Raw genomic sequence first — 22,503 nt, 5'->3', positions numbered from 1 at the left:
TAATATCTGTAAGTACAAAAGAACCAATAAAGTTTGGCAGGAAATCAAATCAAAAGAAATCACATGACTGTGTACAAACAAAATTTGCTGGACAGTGGGCTACAGAATTCCCTTAACGGGGGGAGTATAGCAAACAGAATCATGTGGAGAGTATTTGCCTTCAATTTGGGTTGCCGCCGCACTAAGAACACATCCATCCTGATCTCTTAACAACCACACCAACCCCCCCCCAAAAAATAAAAAAAAGGCAAATGGTCTTCGACAGCCGCATTAACATCAACATTAACTGCCATGTAGCTTCCCATTTGTGAACATACTCTTCCTGGTGCACCGTTTAACGAGATGGCCGCAGGGTAATCTCCTAATATGTGGCCTGCCCTAGAAGAAGCAGGCCCTAGAAGAACTAATTGGGCTAAGTCGTAAAATAACATAAAAGAACTAATTGGGCCCCCTGGGAACTTACGAAGAAGCAGGCCCAAAGAGTACTCCGCCGAACATCCTGAGCATGATAACAGCCCCACAAAGAGCGATGAACATCCTCCGCCGCCTCCTGACAAACCGGGCAAGTGATTGGCAAGTTCAATCCACGTTGGAACAGCCGCACTCTCGTGGGGATAGCCTCAAAGTAGCCTTCCATACATGGATTTTTATTTTCACCGATTTGAGTTTAAAATTTAAATTTTGTTATAATAAAAATTTTAAAAAATAATCACATTTAATTTTTTTTATTACAATAAAAAACTATCATGTAAAATTACATCTCAATTCGAATTAAAAACTTACATCAGCGAATTAAACGGGCCTAAACAACCTTCACAGAACTTTGCCGTTTGTAAAAAAAAAACATATTTTTAGGATGTTCTCTAATTTTAAATTATAGTTCATTCTCTGTTTTTCACTCGCATTTGAATTTCAAAAATCACTGGGTGGTTTGGAACTCGTTCTAAAATGAGTTTATTTTTTGTATGAAAATGAAAATAAAATCATTTTTAATTTCAGATATAAATCATTTTTTAAAATGTGTTTGAAAGTTTTATCAAGAGATTATTTTTAGTAAAAAAAACTCATTAATATCTCTCTCTCTTTCTCTCTACTCGAGAGAGGATAAAATAAAAATAAAAAATGAAAAACGACTTTCATTTCTCTCATTTTACACTAAATTAAAAAATTATTTTTATTTCTGTTTTTTGTCTTTATTACGCTAAACGTTGTTTTAAAAACGTTTTCATTTTTTCTTTCTCAAAAAACGTAAAAAAACAAAAACTGAATCAATTCCGGCTACTAAGGGGACGTTTGGTTGGAGGATTCATACCATGATTTGAATCATAGTTCATGGTTCGTTACAGTGTTTTCTCTCACAAAAAATACACGTAAATCAAAAATGGTTCTAATCTCATGATTATAATCCATGAACCAAACGTCTCATAATTCTAATTTCTGTCCTTATGCGACCGGTCGTTTTCAACGATGCTGTCGTTTCTTGCTCCTCTTGCCCCCCCTCTCCCCCATTTCTCGTCGTTCACTTCTGCTCTCTCTCTCTCTCTCTCTCTCTCTCTCTCAATGAGTTTGGCGGGAAAAAGGAGGGCGAAATTCTTCTCCTTCTCCTCCTCCTCATCAAGCAACTCAAATTAAAAAATTAGGGTTTCAAAAAGTTGGTGGCTTTGAGAACGAAGAATGGAGATTTCTGGAAATGGAAAAGGAAAGGGTCGAGGGGTGGAAGAAGAGAACATTTTGGCCATCATCGCCGCATCCGGTACTAAAGACACCCAGGACGCTCATGAAGACCGTACGCCTCTTCTTTTTTTTCCTTCTCAATTGTTGTTTGGTTTCCTAGAAAGTGCGAGTATTTTTTTCACTTATTGATGTTTTTGAAAGGAAAAGAGGAAAATTGGCCGACTACTATTACCAACTTTTCGTTTGCCTTTCTTGTTGTTTGATATATAGGAATTGCTTTTCTTGAAGCCGTTCGTTCTGTTTCAATTCTTTCAGATGATAGAGTTCCACCATCATAGTATCTCTCTCTCCCTCTCTCGAAACTATGGGATTCAAAGTTTTATACTTTAGGTCATTACTAATCTTTTTTTTTTCTTTTTTTAATTTGGTTTTTGGTGAATGTGGTTGTGAAGCAAATTGTGCCAGGAGGTATTCAAGATCCTAAGGATTGGGAAGTCTCTGGAATTAATTATGGCTAGCTATCAGCTTTTGGATGAGTTAGAAAAGGTTCTCAGTTTCCATTTTTTACTTTCTGCCTTTCCCTTTCATGAATTCATTTTCCAATTGCTTTGATAGTTTTGTGCAAAGTTCTAATGAATGTTCTTCTTGGACGCCCCTTTTGTGTTTTTTTTTTTTTTTTTTTTTCAAAATAGGCTTTCCCTCGTGTACATTTATCTAATGTAAATAAGCCACAGTCAGAAAATGCTATACCCGAACTGGTTGTGGCTAAAGAGGTACTAAATACATTTGCCCTTTTTTTAGTATTGTTTGTACATGCAATAGTGAATATATTGTTGTTGCAACTGATATGCATGGTACGATAATTTTACACTGTCTCTGTTTGCTTATTAGGCTTGGTCGCCATTTGTTGTTTCCATGGAGCATTCCGGTTGCCAGAGAGAAGCTGATAAAGATAAGGGGGGACAAATTGACTCGTATGTAAGTTAGATTGTTGAGGGATATATATATATATATATATGTGTGTGTGTGTGTGTGTGTGTGTAAGTTAGTTATTTTTGTTGTCACTAGGCTTTTTGTTTCGTTGTCACTTGTCAGTATTAAACGAAGTTTTCGATCAGTTTGGTGTTACTTATGTTATGATGCTTGTATCGTTTTGTACATTAAATTGTGAGATTCTCAAGGTAGTTTCTCCATCTGAGCTGGAGAAAGTTTTAGTTGTACTGCTCAATATAGATATAGTTGTCTAAAATATTTGTCATTATTGCTTTGCGTTACTTGAGCCATGCTGCTAAAGAGCTTGTCTATTTTTCTTAACCTGAAATTTTTTTTTTCTTTTTCAACTTCCCTTTGAAGGGAAAAGCTGGTTGAGAAGATACATACATATAGCTACAATGTTATATATATATATATGTATGTATGTATGTATGTATGTATATTTATATGTATATATTATGCTAGAAGCGATAGATGAATAAGTTTTAAGAAGCTGCTTTATAGACAAGTATATGACGGATTAGATTCTCGAATCATACTTGTTTTTAGTTTGGAGCATTTGTTTATTCTGCTTGATTGGGGTAGCTTAAGTACAGAAATTTCACCTTCTAAAGTATCATCTTGTATATCACAGGGTTTTCATCTCCTGATACAAGACCTTATTAATGTGGCTGACGAAACAAACTTCCAACAATCTGATACAAAGGTCAGTTTGTATAGTTTTTGTTTGCTTTGTTTATTTTATTATTATATAACGTGACTCTAGCATGATGTCTCTGCGTTGCTTCCTGAAAGGTTATGAGTTATTGATTATAACCCAGATGTGAATGTTCTGTCTCACAATTCTTTATACATCAAATACAGTCTGTCCGAAGAATTATAATGTTTTCATTAATTGAGTATTTCTCTTTTTATTATTATTGCTGTTGCTGATTTCATAACAGCTTTTGGTATCCACTGGCTGTTAATTCATCAAAAGTCTTTCTTGTCACTGTTTATGGCTAAGGAGAATTTACTTTACTAGATTGTTGATACGTTCAAATGTTTTCACTTTTCGCAACCGCTAGTTTTCATTTCTGTTACACCATGGTCGAGCAATCGACCATTCTCTCGAACGACAAGCGCTGAGGACTCCCTGTTGGGAATCGGTCGCTGGCGTCGAGGAAACCGATGTAGCTAAAGTGCCCTTTGGACGTCGAGAGCTCGTGCCGGGCGATGTGCGTCGAGCACCATGACTCGACTTGTGGTGGCCATTACGTCGAGGCAGCATGTCCAGTCAAATCCATCAACAATCTTGTCAACTAAGGGAAGGATGCACTGTGCCAACTGCTACTGTCGCAGTCAGGAAGTCAGGTAGTCGGTAGGAGAGGTTGGCCTGATTTCCTGAGATTGTCATCATGAAAATGCACTTACGTCACCCGTAAATCCCAGGATAGAAGATTGCTCTCTCGGGGAATGCAGATGAGATCATTATATGTAAAGGTCTATAAATAGAGCCAAAAAACCCATTAAAGGGTTACGCACTATTCCATTACAGAAGAAAGAACTTGTAATTTCAGAAAGATTAGTACATCCACAAGTGGACTAGGCTAAGAAATCTTGTCGAACCACTATAAATCCTTGTCTTCTTTACATTATTTCATTGCTTTAATCTCTAATTAACCCGTGAGTGTTACTGTGAGAATTCCCGGAGAGGTAATTACGAGTTGTCGGAAAAACACCGTCAACAATTGGCGCTAGAAGGAGGGCCCTCAAACCCAAAAATCTAATCTAGTTTTTTTATAAAAAAAAAAAAAAAAAAAAAACCAGCAACCATGCCTCCTAAGAATACTTGCGGCGTGACGGCCAACCAGGGAAGCCAGGCAGGCCAAACTCCTACCGTCGCAGGGACTTCAACGAATCCACCCTTACCGGCCGCTGGAAATCCCCGCTGGAAATCCCCCCGACCGTATTGATCAGCTTCAAAAGCAGGTCAAAACGCTCACTGCCGCCGTGGAAATGATGGCTACAGCCCTTGCCGGGCGGGATCAAGGGCAGAACTCGATGCCACCCTTGGAGGACGTGCCGATGAACCCGGTGAACGCTGCTGTTGGGAACCAAGAGATTGGTGATCAACGCGGTGACGCCAAGGAGGTCGGTGACAGTAGAGCCAACAATCCCCGCCCGACCAAGTCGAATAGATCTGTGGGGAGCAAACAACGGGCGGCAATGAGGAAAGCACTGGAACAGGTTGCGGTGCAAGCTGTGAATAACAGGGACGTGCCCCCTTGACTGCAGCAGGACGTGAACAGGAGGAACGCTGTCCTAGTGGAATCCTCTTCTGTGCACGGGGGAGACCTCAGGACAAAGCTAAACACTCGACGTAACAAAGGCGTTCAGCAGACTAGAGAGGAAGAGCTCGCGGCCGAAAAGATGGTCAGGCTAGAAAAGCAAATAGGGAGTCGATTGAACAACTTTGAGCAGGTCATGGGAAAGGTGGCCGAAGCTGTAAACGTCGACGCCAAGATGTACACATCCCATGGCCACCCATTTACAGAAAGCATTATCCGGGTACCATTGCCTGACAAGTACAAATTGGGAGCTCACCGTCGACCAAATATTTGATCATAGGGTCCATCCAGCTCGACTGGTGATTCATTGACATGACTTTTGGCCTTCCCTCGGTGGTAGGGACCTTTAGAACTTTCACGGGCACTATCTTTAACAGTTCAGCATCTTTTGACGTGGCTAACCTGGCAAGAGCGTCGGCACGACTTCAGGCCTCCTTTCTGTGGTTAGGGCTTTCAAGACCTCCACGGGAACCAGATTCAGGAGCTCGGCATCTCTCAACGTCGCCAACTTGGTGAGAGCGTCGGCGTTGCTATTCTCCGCTCTTGGCACCTGCTGTATGTCATAGGCTGTGAATTTTTCTAAGGTTTCTTTGACCTTCTTGAGGTACGCGGCCATTTTCTCATTCTGGGACTGATATTGGCCCTTTACTTGATTCACAACCAGCTGCGAATCACTGAAAATGTCTATGTTTCCCACCTTTAAGTGCTCTGTTAACTAGAATTCAGCCAGCAGCGCCTCGTATTCAGATTCATTATTAGACGCAGGGAATTCAAACCTGATGGCCGAGGTTATCTTGTGTCCCTCAGGTGTATGCAATACCAGTCTTGCTCCACTGCCGTTGTCATTGGAGCTACCGTCGACGTAGAGCTTCCACTGTTGCGGCGCATTAGCCTCCTTTGCTGCATCTGGCAACCCCGCGAACTCTGCCACAAAGTCAGTCAGGGATTGGCCCTTGATGGCGGTCTGTGGCTTGCAGTCGATATCGAATTGGCTGAGCTTTATGGACCATTTAAGCAGTCGACCAGAAGTGTCGGGCTTTTGTAGTACTTGCCTGAGAGGATGATTTGTCAAGACCTGAATACTATGGCACTGGAAGTAGTAGCGCAACTTCCTCGATGTCACAACCAGTGCGAGGGCGAGCTTTTCCATCTTAGGATATCTCGTCTCTGCGTTGAGGAGGCGCTTGCTGGTGTAATACATCGGCAGTTGCACCTTCTCTTCACGGATCAACACTGAACTAACGGCGTGTTCCGAGATCGCCAGATACAGGCTCTAACACTTCTCCGGCCGCTGGCTTGGATAGCAGAGCCGGTTTCCCAAAGTGTTCCTTCAATTGTTGGAATGCTTGTTCACATTCCTCCGTCCATTGAAACGGCTTGCTTTCTTTCAGGGTATCGAAAAATGGTATGCACTTATCCGTGGACTTTGAGATAAATCTATTAAGTGCAGCCACACAGTCCGTCAGCTTCTGAACCTCCTTAGGCTTCCTTGGTGACTTCATATCGAGGAGTGCCTGTATCTTTTCTGGGTTGGCCTCAATTTCTCGACTACTCACCATAAAACTCAAGAATTTTCCTGACCCGATGCCGAACGCACACTTGTAGGGATTTAACTTCATTTTGTACATCCTGAGGACGTCGAACATTCCCTTGAGGTCCCCCACATGGTCCTCGGTTTTCCTGTTCTTCACCAGCATATGGTCTACATATACCTCCATTGATTTTCCTAATTGTTCCGCAAACATCTTATTAACGAGGCGTTGATAGGTTGCTCCCGCGTTTTTGAGACCGAAGGGCATGACTTTGTAGTAGTAAAGGCCCCTGTCGGTGACGAACGTCGTATGTTATTCGTCGCGGTCGAACATTAGTATCTGGTTGTACCCGGAGTATGCGTCCATGAAGCTCAGGAGTTCGTGCCCTGCGGTTGCGTCAACCAGCTGATTTATCATTGGCAGTGGGAAGCTGTCCTTGGAACAGGTTTTGTTCAAGTCTCTGAAGTCGACACATGTTTGCCAGCTCCCGTTGGGCTTCCGTACCAACACGGGGTTCGATACCCATTCGGGATATAAAACTTCTCGAATGAAGCCATTCTTAATCAGTTTGTTGACCTCTTCCCGTAAGGCCTCGTACCGCTCGGCGTTCATGGGTCGACGCTTTTGCCTCTTGGGTGGACACTTCTAGTCGATGTTTAGCCTGTGGCACATGATATCAGGGCTTATCCCTTCCATGTCTTCGTGAGTTCAGACAAACACGTCGAGGTTGCTCCTGAGGAACTCGACCAATCCTTCCCGACTCTGCTCCTCAAGCTCCGAGCCCACCCTCAGCCTTCTTGTAGGCTCTTTCTCATCAATGGGGACGTCGATCAATTCCTCGTCCGGTCATGTTCCTGTCTCTTCGCCTGGGAGCCTCGGATCTAGATCGAATTCTCCTGCCCCGGTCGCCACCATTCTCATTTCTCACCTTACTTGCGTCGGCTCGGCATAGTGGCGGACCGTCTCCGAGTACGTGAGTCTCGATTCGTATTGGTTTCCTCAGACTTTTTCGATCTCGGTGGGAGTCGGAAACTTCATCATCTGGTGATAGATGGACATAGCCACCTTTAATGCCCTCAACGTTGGGCGCCCTATAACCGCGTTGTATTGGTCACCTCCCTTCACCACTAAGAACTTTGACATTACAGTCGAGGTGTGTGGTCGGTCTCCAATAGTCATATGCAGCTCTATCGCCCTCTCTGGGATGACATTGTCCCCGGTGAAGCCATATAAAGGCCGTGCGCTGTTTTGCAGCTTCGCGCGGAGAATTTCCATCTTGTCGAGACAGTCGGAGTACAAGATGTCCACCGAACTACTGTTGTCGACCAGGATGCGGCAAACCGTGTGGTTACCGATCATGACCTCCACAACTAGAGCGTCGCTTTGGGGGAAATGCACCCTAGTCGCATCGGCTTCCAAGAACGTGATCTCGGCCTCCTCGTATCGTGCTGCCTTAGCCTCTCTTCCGGAGATGTTCACTCCGGTTGAACTTGTCCTTTGCCTCTTGCGCGTAATCCTTCTGTGCACTGCGAGAGGTGCCGCCGAGGTATGACCCTCCGAAAATTATTCTTATAACACCGACGGGTTCGGGCGGATTGTCATGCCTCTGATCCTCCCGTCGGTCGTTGTTGTGTCGATTGTTGTTGTTCTGACGGTCAGCTCGGTACTCACTGAGCCTCCTTTCTCGGATCAATCTCTCGACTTCGTCTCTCAGGTCATAGCATTCGGATGTGGTGTGCTCACTCTTGCCGTGAAACCTACAATATTTGTTTTGGTTTCTCCGCGCCGGATCAGATTTCAGCGGCGGCGGTCGACGCAGGACTTGGAGGTGACTGATATCGTAATAGACATCCTCGATCTCCATAGTTAAAGGGGTGTAGGTAGGGGTGTAAATCGGCCGGGTAGGGTAGGGTTGAGCCTAAAAATTGAGCCTACCCGATCAGTGCGGGTTGAAAAAATTTTGGGTCGCGACACTCTCTTAAGTCTACAAACCCGCAACCTTTCGAGTGTCCTCGGGTAGGGTCGGGTTACTCTGGTTGGTGATCTCAATGACCACATGATCACTTTTTAATCAATTAATGTGTGCTTGTTACAGAAGAAATCATTATCAAACAGAACATGTCTTTCCTTCAAGAGGGGGTTTAAATGCAAGGTGAACAATTAAAACACTTACTTTGAAATCAAACACTTCCAATATAAATAAAGAATGTTCTAATTCAACAACTATGGCATACAAGCATTTTTTACACAAATCGGGAATCCAACACATAAATAAGTTAACAGTTTAAATGCATAAAGTTCATAAACTTATGAAAGTAAGAATTTGAAGTATTGAACATGTTTAGCCAGGTAGGGTTACCTCGGGTTCATGTAACCCCACCCCGCGCCCCTACCCGCGCAGTGCGGGTTAAGCATAATTAAAATCGAAAACTAAATAAAAAATTAGAAACCCGTGATTTTCGAGTAGGGTCGGCTCGGCTCGGCCGGGTTTGTCGGGTTTGGGGTGATTTCTTACAGCCCTAGGTGTAGGTGTCGTACTTTTGCGGCTTTAGTCACTTGTTATCCCCTTGGCTCGTCGAGGCGTTGCCACCCTTATTGTTTAGAGCCGGGTTGTACCTCTGCTCGGCTTGCACCTGATGATTACCTCAGCGTTTCTTACCGTTGTTTTTATTGCTCATCTGCCCTACCTCTTCCTTGGCAGGGGCCGCCGCTTTGTTCTTCAAGGCCTTTTTAGCCTCCTCGGCGTTGATGAATCCCTGTGTCATTGTCAGGAATTCTTGGTAGGTGTGGGGTGGCCTCCGATCGAGGTTTGTACTGTAGGGGATGTCTTTCTTCATGCTCGACAGTGCCCCCATCAGGGCTACCTCGTCGGAGATTCCCTTAGTAGTGGCCACCTGTTCCCCAAATCAGGCTATCCAGTCTTTCAGGGACTCATTAGGCTCCTGGTACACCCTTGACAGGTTTTGTTTAAGTGAGATGTATTTTTTGACATCTATGAACTGAGTCAGGAAGGCGTTCTTTAAATCGTCCCAGTTGGTAATAGAATTTGGCTTTAAGGACCTGAACCATCTCCTGGCGGTGTCAGAAAGGTGATTCCTGAAGGCCCGACACATAACCTCCTCGGGGTACCCATGCAGGACCATATGCCCAGTGTAGACTTCTAAGTGATCATCCAGATCACTCCTTCCGTCATACAGCGGAATGGGGGGCGGTTTGTACTTGTCGGGCAATGGTACCCGGATAATGCTTTTTGTAAATGGGTGGTCGTGGGATGTGTACATCTTGGCGTCGACGTTTACACCTTCGGCCACCTTTCCCACGCCATGCTCAAAATTGTTCAATCGACTCCCTATTTGCTTTTCTAGTTTGACCATCTTTTCGGCCAGAGCTTTGTTTTCGGTCGCGAGCTCTTCCTCTCTAGTCTGCTGAACGCCTTTGTTACGTCGAGCGTTCAGTTTTGTCCTGAGGTCTCCTCCGTGCACAGATGAGGATTCCACTGGGATAGCGTTCCTCCTGTTCGCGTCCTGTTGCGGTCGATGGGGCACGTCCCTGTTATTCGCAGCTTGCGCCGCAGCCTGTTCTAGTGCTCTCTCCTTGTCGCCTGTTGTCTGCTCCCCATAGATTTGTTCGACTTGGTCGAGCAGGGATTGTTGGCTCTACTGTCACCGACCTCCTCGGCGTCACCGCGTTGATCACCAATCTCTTGGTTCCCAACAGCGGCGTTCACTGGGTTCATCGGCGCGTCCTCCAAGGGTGGCATCGAGTTCTGCCCTTGATCCCGCCCGGCAAGGGTTGTAGCCATCATTTTCACGGCGGCAGCGAGCGTTTCGACCTGCTTTTGAAGCTAGTCAATACGGTCGGGGGGATTTCCAGCGTCCGAAAAGGGTGGATTCGTTGAAATCCCTGCGACGGTGGAAGTTTGGCCTACCCAGCTTCCCTGGTTGGCCGTCACGCCACGAGTATTCTTGGGAGGCATGATTGCTGTTTCTTTTTTTTTTTAAAACTGGATTAGATTTCTGGGTTTGGGAGCCCTCCTTCTAGCGCCAATTGTTGACGGTGTTTTTCCGACAACTCGTAATTACCTCTCCGAGAATTCTCACAGTAACACTCACGGGTTAATTAGAGATTAAAGCAATAAAATAATGTAAAGAATACAAGGATTTATAGTGGTTCGACAAGATTTTTTGGCCTAATCCACTTGTGGATGTACTAATCTTTCTGAGATTACAAGTTCTTTCTTCTGTAATGGAATAGTGCGTAACCCTTTAATGGTATAGGCCTTTACATATAATGATCTCATCTGCATTCCCCGAGAGAGCAATCTTCTATCCCGGGATTTAGGGGTGACGTAAGTGCATTTTCATGATGACAATCTGAGGAAATCAGGCCAACCTCTCCTACCGACTACCTGACTTCCTGACTGCGACAGTAGTAGTTGGCACAGTGCATCCTTCCCTTAGTTGACAAGATTGTTGATGGATTTGACTGGACATGCTGCCTCTATGTAATGGCCACCACAAGTCGAGTCATGGTGCTCGACGCGCATCGCCCGGCACGAGCTCTTGACGTCCAAAGGGCACTTTAGCTACATCGGTTTCCTCGACGCCAGCGACCGATTTCCAACGGGGAGTCCTCGGCGCTTGTCGTTCGAGAGAATGGTCGATTGCTCGACCATGGTGTAACAAGTAGTTTTGCAATTGATGTGAGATATGTAATCAAATTCGTTTACTAAAATTATCACGTCTTAAATCTTAGTTTCATACTTTTATTCGATATGTATATCAGTAATCTCTTCTCTTGTTTACGTATATGTGCGGATTAGGGCATTGCAGGCTAAAACACCTGTTTTTTATATGTTGTCATGATTGAATGTTCAATTGAGATATTTTACGTTAATTCTCGAATTCTTTGTTGGTGGTGTTATTGTCTGAATTTTGTTGCAGTCGCTGCAAAACATGTTGCTATTTCAATATCTCGTCAGTGTTCTTGAAAGTGATTTTGGACCTCGCAACAATGCAAATGAAGGTTAACTTAACTGATCATATCTAGTGTTTTTGCAATTTCACTTCGAGACTAGATACTTAAATCATTATTCCTTCAGGAACCATGAACTGGAACCTTTTGAGGGAGTCATTACTCAACATGCTTTTGGTATGTTCTCATTTTTGAAGCCATAAATAGCATTTTTCTAAGGCCTTTGTCTTCCCCTGTTGGGGTGATTGTTAGAATGTAACGTGTTGCGGCCGACTCTTCTTATGCTTCAAAGATAAACTTCTTTTGTAGGGTTCGAGAAAAATAAACTACAGAAGTTTAGTGAAGGATTGCTTGGCTATTATGTGTAAGCTCTATGAGAATTGTGCCACATTTAGTGATGATTTGATGCATCTAGAGAATTCAGTTGGGGTATCAGATAATGATAGCAACACTTCCGTGGCAATTGCTTTACTTGAGGTGGCAAAGAATACCTGCATTGCCATGCAGAAATTTTTCACTGTGGTTAGTTCCTCGGTGCCTTAATTGGTATTTTTGAACCAGTTTCTTCATAGGCACTGATTTGTGGAATATTCAGATTATGGAGCTTGATACGTCTAAGAAGAAAGCAGAGATGAATGGTTGTACTAGGAGAGCGGATGGTGTCAGGTGCATGCTTGTTTTCTTTACAGATTAATTTTATAGCTCTTTTATTCTCTGTTATAAAAGAGGCCACCTGGGTTTTGCTGCAGAACACCTATTGTGGAGCTAATTCTAGATGAGCTAACTTATAATAGGGATATTCTTCACTCTTTTCTTCAGGTAGTCTCCTTTTTTTTATTATCTTTTTCCCGGGAACCTCTTTTAACATGCTTGATGCTTTTTGCATGTACCATATGTACCGCAGGTGTCAAGGCAGTCTTCTGATCATAAATAAAAAGAACTTATTCTCTTCTTAGTTCTGATGTTGTTGGTTTACTGTTGCCATTGCTTGTCAATCTGATGGTTCTACGGCATTATACTTATGGTTTTGAAACAGTTAAAGATTTCAGAAACTTTGAAATGGGCATAGTTTGTTCCAAGCCCTTTGGGTTTCATATTTCATTAATTCTAGTTCTTATTTATTCCCATTATAAGTAAGAACTGATGAAACAGTTTAAATAATTATTCTGGGCATTGCGAGGATTGTTTTCAGGCCTACGCTGAACCTGAATGGAAGCTTGAAGTAGTTGTGCAATATCTTTGGAAATATATTTCCAAGGTAAGTCGGTTTTCTGAGTATTGTAAGAGATCAAAGTGTTCTTAGCTAGCCAATAAACTTAGTAACACATATTCTGTAAGGGATCAACCCTTGGCAAGTTTATGAAAGGAGGGGAAAATTGGGAAGAAAGAATAGAATTGGGGGGTTGGATGCAATTTTCAAAACCTAGTGCTGTTTAGTCTTTGGTTTTGGCTAGGATCAGAGGAGGGGTTAAAAGGAGGTGGAGAGTAGTGTTTTCATTTTGCTGAGTATTGGATCGTTCTCTGTTTGGCTTAAGGATTTAGAATTGGGAGTTCTTCGGAGTCCTCGAATACTCCATACTATCTTTATTGCTTTCCTTTGATTTTCCTTGCTGATTGTGATTTAGTGTTAAAGTTGCTTAATAGAGTTTTCCTCTGATTTCATCCAATTTATTTGTTAATTTCGGGTTTGTGTGAGAGTATCTGGGCTGTTTGGCTGAGTTAGAACCAGGTACCTAACATATTCTCCAAGAACCTTTTTCTCTGTGGTGGTGTTTTCTGTTTATGTTGTTTTTTTCCCTTTTGATAAAGATGGTAAAGCACACTTGTGTCTTATTCATCATACATCATTTACATTGTCTTACCTAAAATTGCAGCCTTCTGTTCGCACTCGGAGGACAAATGTTTCTGCAGATGATACGACATTTGGTGGAGCATTGAAGTTCTTTTCAAATATTACCATCGCAAGAAGTACTACTAAAAACATTGGGGCCAAAGAAATCCAGTTGCTTTTAGTTCATGGCTTTCAGGTGATTGATATTGCATGCATAGGGCTTCACGTGTGATATTAAGCAAATGCTTTTTGCCCTACTCTATAACCTATGAGCCGCCTTAATGCCTTGAAGGTTTAAAGTTCTTAAACTTAGGGCCTATTTGGTATTTGATTCTAGAGCTCCTAGAATCACTTTTACAAGATCTTTTAGTAACAAACCTGTTTGGTAAAGTTATACAAAACAAGTTTGAGAAGAGAAGTGAAATGTTGGTTTTCACAGGCTACTCTAAAAAGTGTTTTTTTAGAATCTAAACAAATTCTAATTGGTACTTAATCTAACTCTGGGAGAATGTTGATACCATTTTCACCTCTTAAGGTACTTAACTGATTTTTTTTTTTTTTTATGCAGTCAGTAAACAGTTTTATTCCTCTTCTCTTATGTGCTTAATAACACGTCAATTTCAGGCTTATTTGTCACTACCATCCAAACATTCTGATGAAGTCGTCTCTTCTCCGAGTGAAGAAACGAAAAGCTGCTCCCTTATTGAAATATGCAAGGATATAATTTCTTCTTTTAAAACTCTGAGAGAAACAGATAAGTAAGATCATATACACTTTAATTAACTTGTTGTTATTCGTTTCTTATCACTGGTAGTGTTTTACGTCCTAATCATCTGGTATATGGGATAGTGATAAAATGATGATAAATTCTGGACATGAGAAAAAAATTTCATGCCTAATAAAAGGCATACCCCCTTTTAAATCAATAGGAAGGATTATTCTTAGATGATAGCAACTCGTGTCAATAAGTGGAATCCCATATTTTAGATTATTATTGTTGTTGTTATTCTGCTTTCATCCGAATTGTTACAGTCAATTTTTTTTGAGAATGATTAATAATATGTAACTTTTGTTATATGTAAAGAAAACGGGTGCAATAATGAACTAAACCAACTAGATTTCTGTTTCGTTTTACATCATTGTTATAAACAAAAAGCTAATATCTACGTTAGAATTTTGATATTATTAGTTTCTCCTATAATTTATCACATGTCATGGTGTAGGAACATGGAGATTTCGGCATTTGGGAAAGAAGTGCTATTTACAGCGGCCACCATAATCTCAGTGAAATCATAGGAACTTGGAAACTGTTACAGCTTGAGTTCTTTACTAATCTTGATATATAAAGTGTTACAGTCAACAGTAAGTTAGTGTATATATAACTTCTAAGGTAGCAAATAGGAGCCTAGTAGCTTAAGCCCTTGACTACTTGCCCATTACTGAAATGTTACAGGTTATATACTCGACAGTTATTCAGGTGCATAGTGTTTGGTCTGATCCGACATAAGTTGCAGGGCAAATCGCGCCTTTTATGTTGCTGAATTTTACATGTTTTGGTTTCTCTTATTTTGGTTTTTGTTCATGAACATCTTGGTTCTTACAATGTCCCATTTATACGTGTTTGGTCCTTTACGCTTTTACCCTGCCTATGATATTTTGCTTGCCTTGAACATGTTGGTCAGTATTATAACTACAATTGAGGTAGAATTTTTTATAAGCTTCATTCCTACATGGTTGTATTACGTTCTAAATATCTAAGATAATGTAGACGTGTAATAGCACACACTTATGAAATACTGGAAACAAGTCTCTTTATTCTTTTTGTTTTCCCTGACAGAGAAGAAGAAAATAAAAACCACACTCTCACACACGAGTGTTAGCTAAAATTGACTAAACTTTCAATCAGGGGATTAAAAAAAAGAATAAAAAGCTTGCTTTAATCAGAAAAATCAAGTATTACATTGGACAAGCCTTTTTCAAAATCTGATTCAAGGAAATAAGTTTTCATATGTTGTTAAGTTTATGCGGACCAACCAATAATTCTTCTGCAGCTTGGACTGTATTCCTTAGAAGGTTAACCAACCTTAAGTTACTGAAACCAACATAACTCAAGTAGAGATTAGTGCACTGATAATTCATTATCGAGTAGCTTCGGTGCTCATTGAGGCAGTTTGTGCTCATTTGGGGGACTGCGAGTCGAGCTGCATCGTGACTGGTCCATCATTAACCAAATTGACCTTTAGAGCACCAGGATATCCAAGTCTCAGAGTCTTTAAAAAAAACATGTATAAAATATTGAAAACGTTGTAAAAAAAATGTAGAGGGGAAAAGAAAAATAGGTACAATATAAGATTACCTTCATCATTGCTCCAAAGACGCCATCTGAACAACCCATAACAAGAAAAGTAATTAAGTCTACGAGAAAGAGTTGTGAGAAAATCTAGTCCATTGAAGACTTCTTTATAGAAATTAGAACCTCTCATTCTTAAAACTATAAGCAAGAACTGGTTTTATGCAGAAAATAATATAGCAGATAAGGTAGTCACCGGTCAAATGAAGTAATTTTGTCTACGAAAAATGTTAGTATCGCTCTTTCTATCACTCTATTTGTCACTTTCTGCATTGTCAAACAGTGAATACACAAAGTGACAGAGTGTGACGCTAGTATTTTTGATGTTCAGCGATATACTTAACGATCAGCATGAAGAAAGCATAAGATATAAGGACAGTAAAAGAAGAGAAATGTACCCTTTATTTTGTCGGGGTTGTAAGAATTCTTGAACCTATCAACTAAAGAAGCATAGAAGGGCTCTGCTTTCTGGGGTGGCATCGCAACATGAAAATCCGGTTTGTTACCCTTCAAGAATCCATACAATGTGAACTGACTCACTGCCACAACAAATTCCTTTTTTCTTTACAGTAATACAACTAGAAGCTGAGACAACAAAAGAGAAAACAACCCAAGAAAAAAAAAAAAAGAAAAAAGAAAAAAAAAGGTAAGCAAGTGCTTTTTTTTTTTTTTTACCTAGTAGAACTTCATAATTCCTCTGCATTACCTGCAGAGATGAACAAAATCAATTGTTTGACCCAAATAAGGACCCCAAAAAATGGTCAAACCAAAATTACCATTGTTCTGTCAGTGTGCTTTGCACGAATAAATTATAGAGAAAACACCCACAAAAAAAAAATGGCTGTGATGTGAAGGAAAAGAAAAGCACAGCACCATAACAGCGGTTAATACAGTTAAATATGGTAGTTGAAAAGAGACGAGAAAATTAAAATAAGAAAAATTACATTTTGGTCCCAACCTCTGCCAGTAGCCTCATTTGGGAACAATCTCATGTTCAACACCTTCCGACATCTGCCCAAAAGAAAAAACATTTTTTTTTCCGAATTCCCTTTTTTACCTTAAATTTGAAAAACAATTTTTTTTTGAAAACTGAAAAAACAGAGAGGAGTTCACAGTGAGGAGAAAAGGAAGTACATGAATTCTGCGTCGGAGTCGGAATCGGAGTCGTGAATACCGACTAGGACGAGCAGGCCCGGCCCAATCTCGGAAACCGTGCGACCTTCGACCTGAGAAGAAATGAATATGAACGAATGGTGGCTAATTGAGAGAGCGAGTTGAGTGAGTGAGTGAGTTGAGCGAGTGACTAACCTCGACGCTGGCGGAGGCGACTCGCTGGACGACGGCTCGCATTGCTCTGATTGGTTGGGATTGGGTTCGCCTGTTTCCTATTGTCGTCAAAGATTGGAGTATGGACAATGCGTACATGTTTCTCTTTCTTTATAATATATAGATATACAGATATAGAAAAACCCTGTGTTTGGCAGTTTGGAACTTCCCAAGTTCCATAACACCATCATGGGAATTGGGAATTGGGAATTGGGAATTGGTGAGGAGCCACAAGCCAACAACCTAGTAGGCTACCATACACATGTAAAACGACGAAGAGATATGTGTAGACGACAATGAAGCGGACGACAAACGACCTGAAAAACGACAATATATATGATAGACGACAATAAAAATGAAAGAAAATAGGCGACAACAAAGCCAAAAAAACCACAACAAAGTGAAAAGAACAATATGGAACGACAACAACGTGCAGATGAAGACAATAATGGGAACGACGATTATGTAAAAGCGAAATGGCAAACGACAACAAAATGAGAAACGACAATCACAAAACGAACGACAATAAAATGTAAATAAAGATTGATGAGAATGAAGAACGACAGATCACGGAAATATAATGACAACGAAAAAAAGAATAAGTAAAATGACCGAAATAGTAACTCAAAATAAGAGAAACGCGAAAAGTGTATTTGTTTCTTTCCCCAAACTCAAAATAAGTATTTTGGTTATTTCTTTTTGTATACCATACGGAATCGAGCATGTGTCCTCTCGAATTCAGATCTCATGTCAGCCTATCTCATACCTTTAGATTCCGTGGTCATTACTCTTGAAGTTATTTAAGGTCTCGTTCACTTTAACGATTTGAGTTTAGAATTTAATTTTTATTATAGTAAAATTTTTTTAAAAACAGCCACATTTAATTTTTTTACTACAGTAAAAAGCTCTCACATAAAATCACATTTCAACTCAAATTACAAATTCGAATCAAAGAAGTGAACGGGCTTTCTTAAGTCCGTTTAACTCACTGATTCGAGTTTTTAATTCGAATTGAGATGTGATTTTATATTATAACTTTTTACTGTAATAAAAAAGTTATATATGACTGTTTCTGATAATTTTTTACTGTACCAAAATTCGAATCGATGAAATGAATGGGGCCAAAATATTTTTGTCTCTTAAACTACTTACAATTTAGTAAGTTGTCTGTATACTTTTAATTCTGATCCATTACCTCTTGACTTTAATAAAGAATTATACAAGGAATTTTTCCATAATAATATTATGCATTTCCCCAGGAATTTTTTCATAATAATATTATGCATTTCCCCTCTTTCTATCTCTTAAACGTCTTTGGTGTGCAATTATTGGCCGGAGCTCTGGCGTCGCCTTTGAGCGCATCGCCAGGCTCCTAGGCTTGAGTTTGGCCCTCCATCTCATCCCCTCATGCATTTTTCGATGGTGGTGGTGGTGGTGAGATGTGAGGCATTTCTGTTTGGGTGGATAGAAAATTGAAGGGAGCTTGAAAGCCTCACGCTTGGGCTGCACCTTCCGGCATTCACAGTTGGGTGGTTGAGATCTCTTAGGGTTTTCTCCCCATGGTTGTGGTCTTCTTAATTATGGGTCTCTTGAAACTGGTTACTTTTTTTAACGATTCCTTCGCTTGCTCCCCTTTGCCTGAGGCGTTCAACGGCGGTGTCCAAAGTTACTTCTTTTTGTTTTATAGATCTAGTATGTGTGTAACAACGACATTATTTTCATCGATGAGTCTTATGTTACTTCCAATAATGGATGTGGTGGTTTCCCTACCTTCTGAGTTTGTTGTTTTGTCTCACTCGTTTGAGTTGTTTACTGACAGTGTTGATGGACATGTCTGACTAGATGTGTATCTAAGTTGTATTGTTTATGCCCCCATTATTTTAGGTTTGGTCTCAGTCAACTGGTTTAATCATCGACTGTAGTGTTTCTTTCAAACGAGTTTTGTCGTGCTCGATTTTCATGTGCCAAGCACGCTTTTCCCCATTAAGTCTCAGTACTTGTGTTCATCTGTTATGTTTCATTCTTCTTTATTAATAGATCCAGTCAATAGTCAGGGTCGAATTTTCTTGTAATGAGTGGTCATTTGCAATTAGTTATGTATCAGTAATTTGTTCTTGTGAAATGAGACTTTACTTCAAAAAAAAAAAACAAAGAATTATACAATTCCTCAAATCGATGACTATCGTTAATATTTGAACAAAAACGACTTTGTTCAGATTATGTAAACTCGTTTAAAGAAATAAAGTATCTTTTTCGTTTAAAAAAATGAAATGAGAAGTTCAAAGAGAAAATTACAAAAGAAAAAAAAAATCCAGGCATAAATTGTCTTTTTTGTTAAAAAAAAATTAGCAAAATACAAAGTGAGATTAAAAATACTATGGTACAAAAAATATATTTCGTATTGAGAGTCTGAGATATTGAATTTACAATATTCTGTTTTAATAATGACGTACATTATATAAGTGTGTGAATATACCTAAATCCTAAACCGTAAACAACAAAAAAGTCTCCTGAAATATTAAACGGTTCAAATCATGCTCTATCACTTTTTCATTAGTATCATAATACCACAGAATCTCCCCTTGTTATAATTAAAGATGAAATATCTTCTTTAATTATTGATTGAAAATAATTAGATTGTTTTGAAATAATTGCAAATATATAAAAAATATGATCCAGCCAACTAGCCAAGCAAAGCTATTTTAAAGGTTTAACTCTCTAAACATTCACATTAATGCCTCATATGAAAACAGAAAACAAACTTGAAATCAAAGGACTCCAAGCCAATCAAATGGATACAAGAAAAGAATACAATAATGAGAAAAGAAGTAATTAATCATATATGCATGCTACAATCTTTCCTTTTCTCTCCATGTTTCCTTCCCCTTTTTACACCTGTTGACCCCATTTTCTCCATGGCTAATGCAAAAGCTTGGAAGAATTTTTGCTTATCCTTTGCCAAACTCTGAACTAAGGGCTTAGTACGAGGGTCCAAAAATAGGGCTTGGTCCGAGGCTAACAAGCCCAATTTGCTCTCCAAGTTCCCGTAATAGGCATGATCAAAGGAAAATGGGGTGGTGACATCAAATGGCGCAACTATATCTATATTTCCACCATAATGGGGGCAGTACATTCTAAGTGCCCTTAGTAGTTTCGGGTCGATTGCCGGGTCGGGCTGCTTGGAGCCCCGGAAATCATAGAGCCTGCTAACAAAGTGTTGGCAATGGGCAAAGCCCAACGTATGTGCACCAGAGAGCACAACAAGGTCTTCAAGTGAAAGCCCCTTTGAATTGAAGAGTTTGAGTTGTTGATCAACTGTGAAATTTGCTTGTGGGATATTAGAGCTCACTCTTGATGCCATTGATACTTTCCCATCCCACCTTCCCTTCTTCACTTTATAGTATGGACCCCCTGCCTAAATTAAGAATCATTTGTTAAAACAACACTAATGTAATAACAATAGGAGAGAAATACAAAAATGTTGTCAAAAGATGTCATCTCTACATTTATGCCACTCAATGACAATAAGTTTAACACAAATACCACTTAATTCATCAGAATTGATCGGACATCTCTGATAACAGAAGACTAGGATGTAAAGTTTGTTAAATTTCGACGACATACTGCGTAATTTTCTCCAACAAAATACTGTAGCTATAAAAATGGCAATTCCAACTATTACTGACTTCTATATGTGATTATTCGCTAATTTTTGGACAAAACGAAGATTGAATAATTATTGTCATGGTCAGAGATTATAACCAAGTTGAAGACAAACTATGTTTTTGTCCTCTTCGAAAACGATGTTTAGCTAACTTGAATTGTATAAGATGGGACTAGACATTAGACAAGACTTCCCAATCTTGCTACTTTGGAAGCATCTTTAGCATCATAAATATTACAGATTGAAAAAAAAAAAATTGAACGGTATAGAAAATTTTTGTTTTGTCCTTTTTTATTCACACATTAATAACATTTATTATAAGGACAGACGAGAATTCGACCAAATCTTTTGCAATATGGGAGACCTTTTGAGGTCCATTGTTTTAACTCCTTATCAGTATAAAGCCTGTCTCTCTGATAACAACTTTTCCTGAAAGCACTGTAACTAATTAACAGCTGAAATTCTATTCGCTCCTAACTCCTAACCCCACTTTGGCAAACACAATAGTAATTTCTCCCACAATTGGCTTCATAATCACTTTCCAATTACAGAAAAAAAAAAAAAATTCCCAAAAAAAGGGTTCATTCTTTTAATCAAGGACACATGTTTTGGGGGACCTTGGCTAAGTGATTCCCACTAATAAAAACAAGAGCAGGCATTGCACTGCAGAGATCAATTTTATCATTCTGATCCTAATTCCAATCCAATTACACACGCACAAACCCATGTTTAAGTTCTCTCCATCTCTCTCTCTCACTTGTCAGGGTTATAGGGATAGAGGGTGAAGGTACGTAGTGCATTTACACGTGAAATTGGAATTTCTGACAAAGTGAATTATGCATACATCAATGACGGAGACACTGGCTCGAACCCAAGACCTTACTAAAGAGAACGGAGGATGGTGTATCCGGATGATTTTAGAAAAGTAGTACTTTTCCACATGGCATATGAATCCCTCCCAGAGTCATGAGTTTTGTCCATATATTTTGCCATGCTCAAACCCAAAACTTTGTGGGAACCACCCCAGCCCAGTCCCCACCAAATGAAAGGTATGAAAAATGGAATGTAAACCACATGAGAGAAGAAATGATGAATTCAACTAATAATAGAGGGGTTTGAAGGCAAAAATAGTAATAATGATGATGATGATGATGATGAAAGTGTGAGTGTAAAATTGAGGAACTTTTGTTACCAAGTGGACATAATCTCTGGCTGCAATTGCAAGAATGTCAGCACAAGAGACAACACCGGGGCACTTGCTCTCCACTAAAGCCTTGGCCTTCCTTATTGTCTCAAATCCTTCCTCTCTCAAGTCCTTGTTATCCTCTGCATCTCTCTCTGCCAGCATTTTGCTCCCTGGCTTTGATTTTATCAATATGGATGCATCACAGCCCTTCATTCACCCCCATGCAAAAACAAAAAAAAAAACAAAAAAACAAAAAAAAAACTTTTTTTTAGCATTCTTGGGAGAAAAGTGTAAATGGGCAATGTGGCATATTAGTTAGTTGGTAGTTAAATATAGAACCTCTACAAAGCAGTCATGGAAGAAAAGGCGAATGGTTGCTGGACCAGAAACGGGGGCTTCTTGGAACTGTTGGGCAGTGACAGAGGCGACTAGTTGCTCAAGTTGAGGGCATGACTTTGCGTAGTAATCAACGGAGAATTGGCGGTTTGGACGAGCGGTTTTGATTGGTTTGGCTAAGCAAAATGCAGCTTTATCTAGTATTATTAGAAGAGAGTAAATGGACAAGGCTACGAAGGATGAAGAAGAGGAGAAACTATATGGGACAGACATGGTTTGGATTATTGGACAGAGTAAGAGGTTTGGA

At 40.3% G+C, this 22,503-nt stretch overlaps 3 protein-coding genes across 5 annotated transcripts; 1 reads left to right on the top strand and 2 right to left on the bottom strand.

Moving 5' to 3' along the window:
- Window positions 1-1,554: 1,554 nt before the first annotated feature.
- On the top strand, window positions 1,555-14,975 carry LOC21392220 (negative regulator of systemic acquired resistance SNI1). Of its 3 annotated transcripts, XR_002902634.1 has the most exons (16): window positions 1,555-1,786; window positions 1,945-2,011; window positions 2,127-2,220; window positions 2,367-2,447; window positions 2,566-2,652; window positions 3,302-3,373; window positions 11,473-11,554; window positions 11,631-11,680; window positions 11,813-12,025; window positions 12,099-12,169; window positions 12,253-12,322; window positions 12,696-12,761; window positions 13,378-13,530; window positions 13,959-14,092; window positions 14,558-14,696; window positions 14,788-14,975. XR_002902634.1 is itself a non-coding variant. In XM_010103236.2 (15 exons), exons 1-15 carry the CDS (start codon window positions 1,675-1,677, stop codon window positions 14,628-14,630), a joined length of 1,425 nt encoding a protein of 474 aa, XP_010101538.2. In that variant the 5' UTR covers window positions 1,555-1,674; the 3' UTR covers window positions 14,631-14,975. The 3 variants fall into 3 exon arrangements, 2 of the variants coding, with proteins under 2 accessions (XP_010101538.2, XP_024024762.1); XM_010103236.2 differs by having other exon boundaries at window positions 14,558-14,975; XM_024168994.1 differs by lacking the exons at window positions 11,473-11,554; window positions 11,631-11,680 and having other exon boundaries at window positions 14,558-14,975.
- A 205-nt stretch (window positions 14,976-15,180) lies between these two features.
- On the bottom strand, window positions 15,181-17,211 carry LOC21392219 (D-aminoacyl-tRNA deacylase). Its single transcript, XM_024168995.1, has 7 exons — window positions 16,993-17,211; window positions 16,819-16,910; window positions 16,629-16,695; window positions 16,360-16,390; window positions 16,083-16,223; window positions 15,691-15,716; window positions 15,181-15,571 (listed from the first exon to the last, which is right to left on the bottom strand). The coding sequence occupies exons 1-7, from the start codon at window positions 17,107-17,109 to the stop codon at window positions 15,512-15,514; spliced, it is 534 nt and encodes a 177-aa protein (XP_024024763.1). The 5' UTR covers window positions 17,110-17,211; the 3' UTR covers window positions 15,181-15,511.
- A 2,585-nt stretch (window positions 17,212-19,796) lies between these two features.
- LOC21392218 (peroxidase 19) lies at window positions 19,797-22,503 on the bottom strand. Its single transcript, XM_010103234.2, has 3 exons — window positions 22,200-22,503; window positions 21,867-22,067; window positions 19,797-20,425 (listed from the first exon to the last, which is right to left on the bottom strand). Exons 1-3 carry the CDS (start codon window positions 22,467-22,469, stop codon window positions 19,847-19,849), a joined length of 1,050 nt encoding a protein of 349 aa, XP_010101536.1. The 5' UTR covers window positions 22,470-22,503; the 3' UTR covers window positions 19,797-19,846.

This window comes from Morus notabilis, unplaced genomic scaffold (genome assembly GCF_000414095.1).
Source record: "Morus notabilis unplaced genomic scaffold, ASM41409v2 Scaffold669, whole genome shotgun sequence".
NCBI lineage: Eukaryota > Viridiplantae > Streptophyta > Magnoliopsida > Rosales > Moraceae > Morus > Morus notabilis.
The sequence above is the reverse complement of the archived record's forward strand: the minus strand, read 5'-3'. Positions and strand labels throughout refer to the sequence as shown.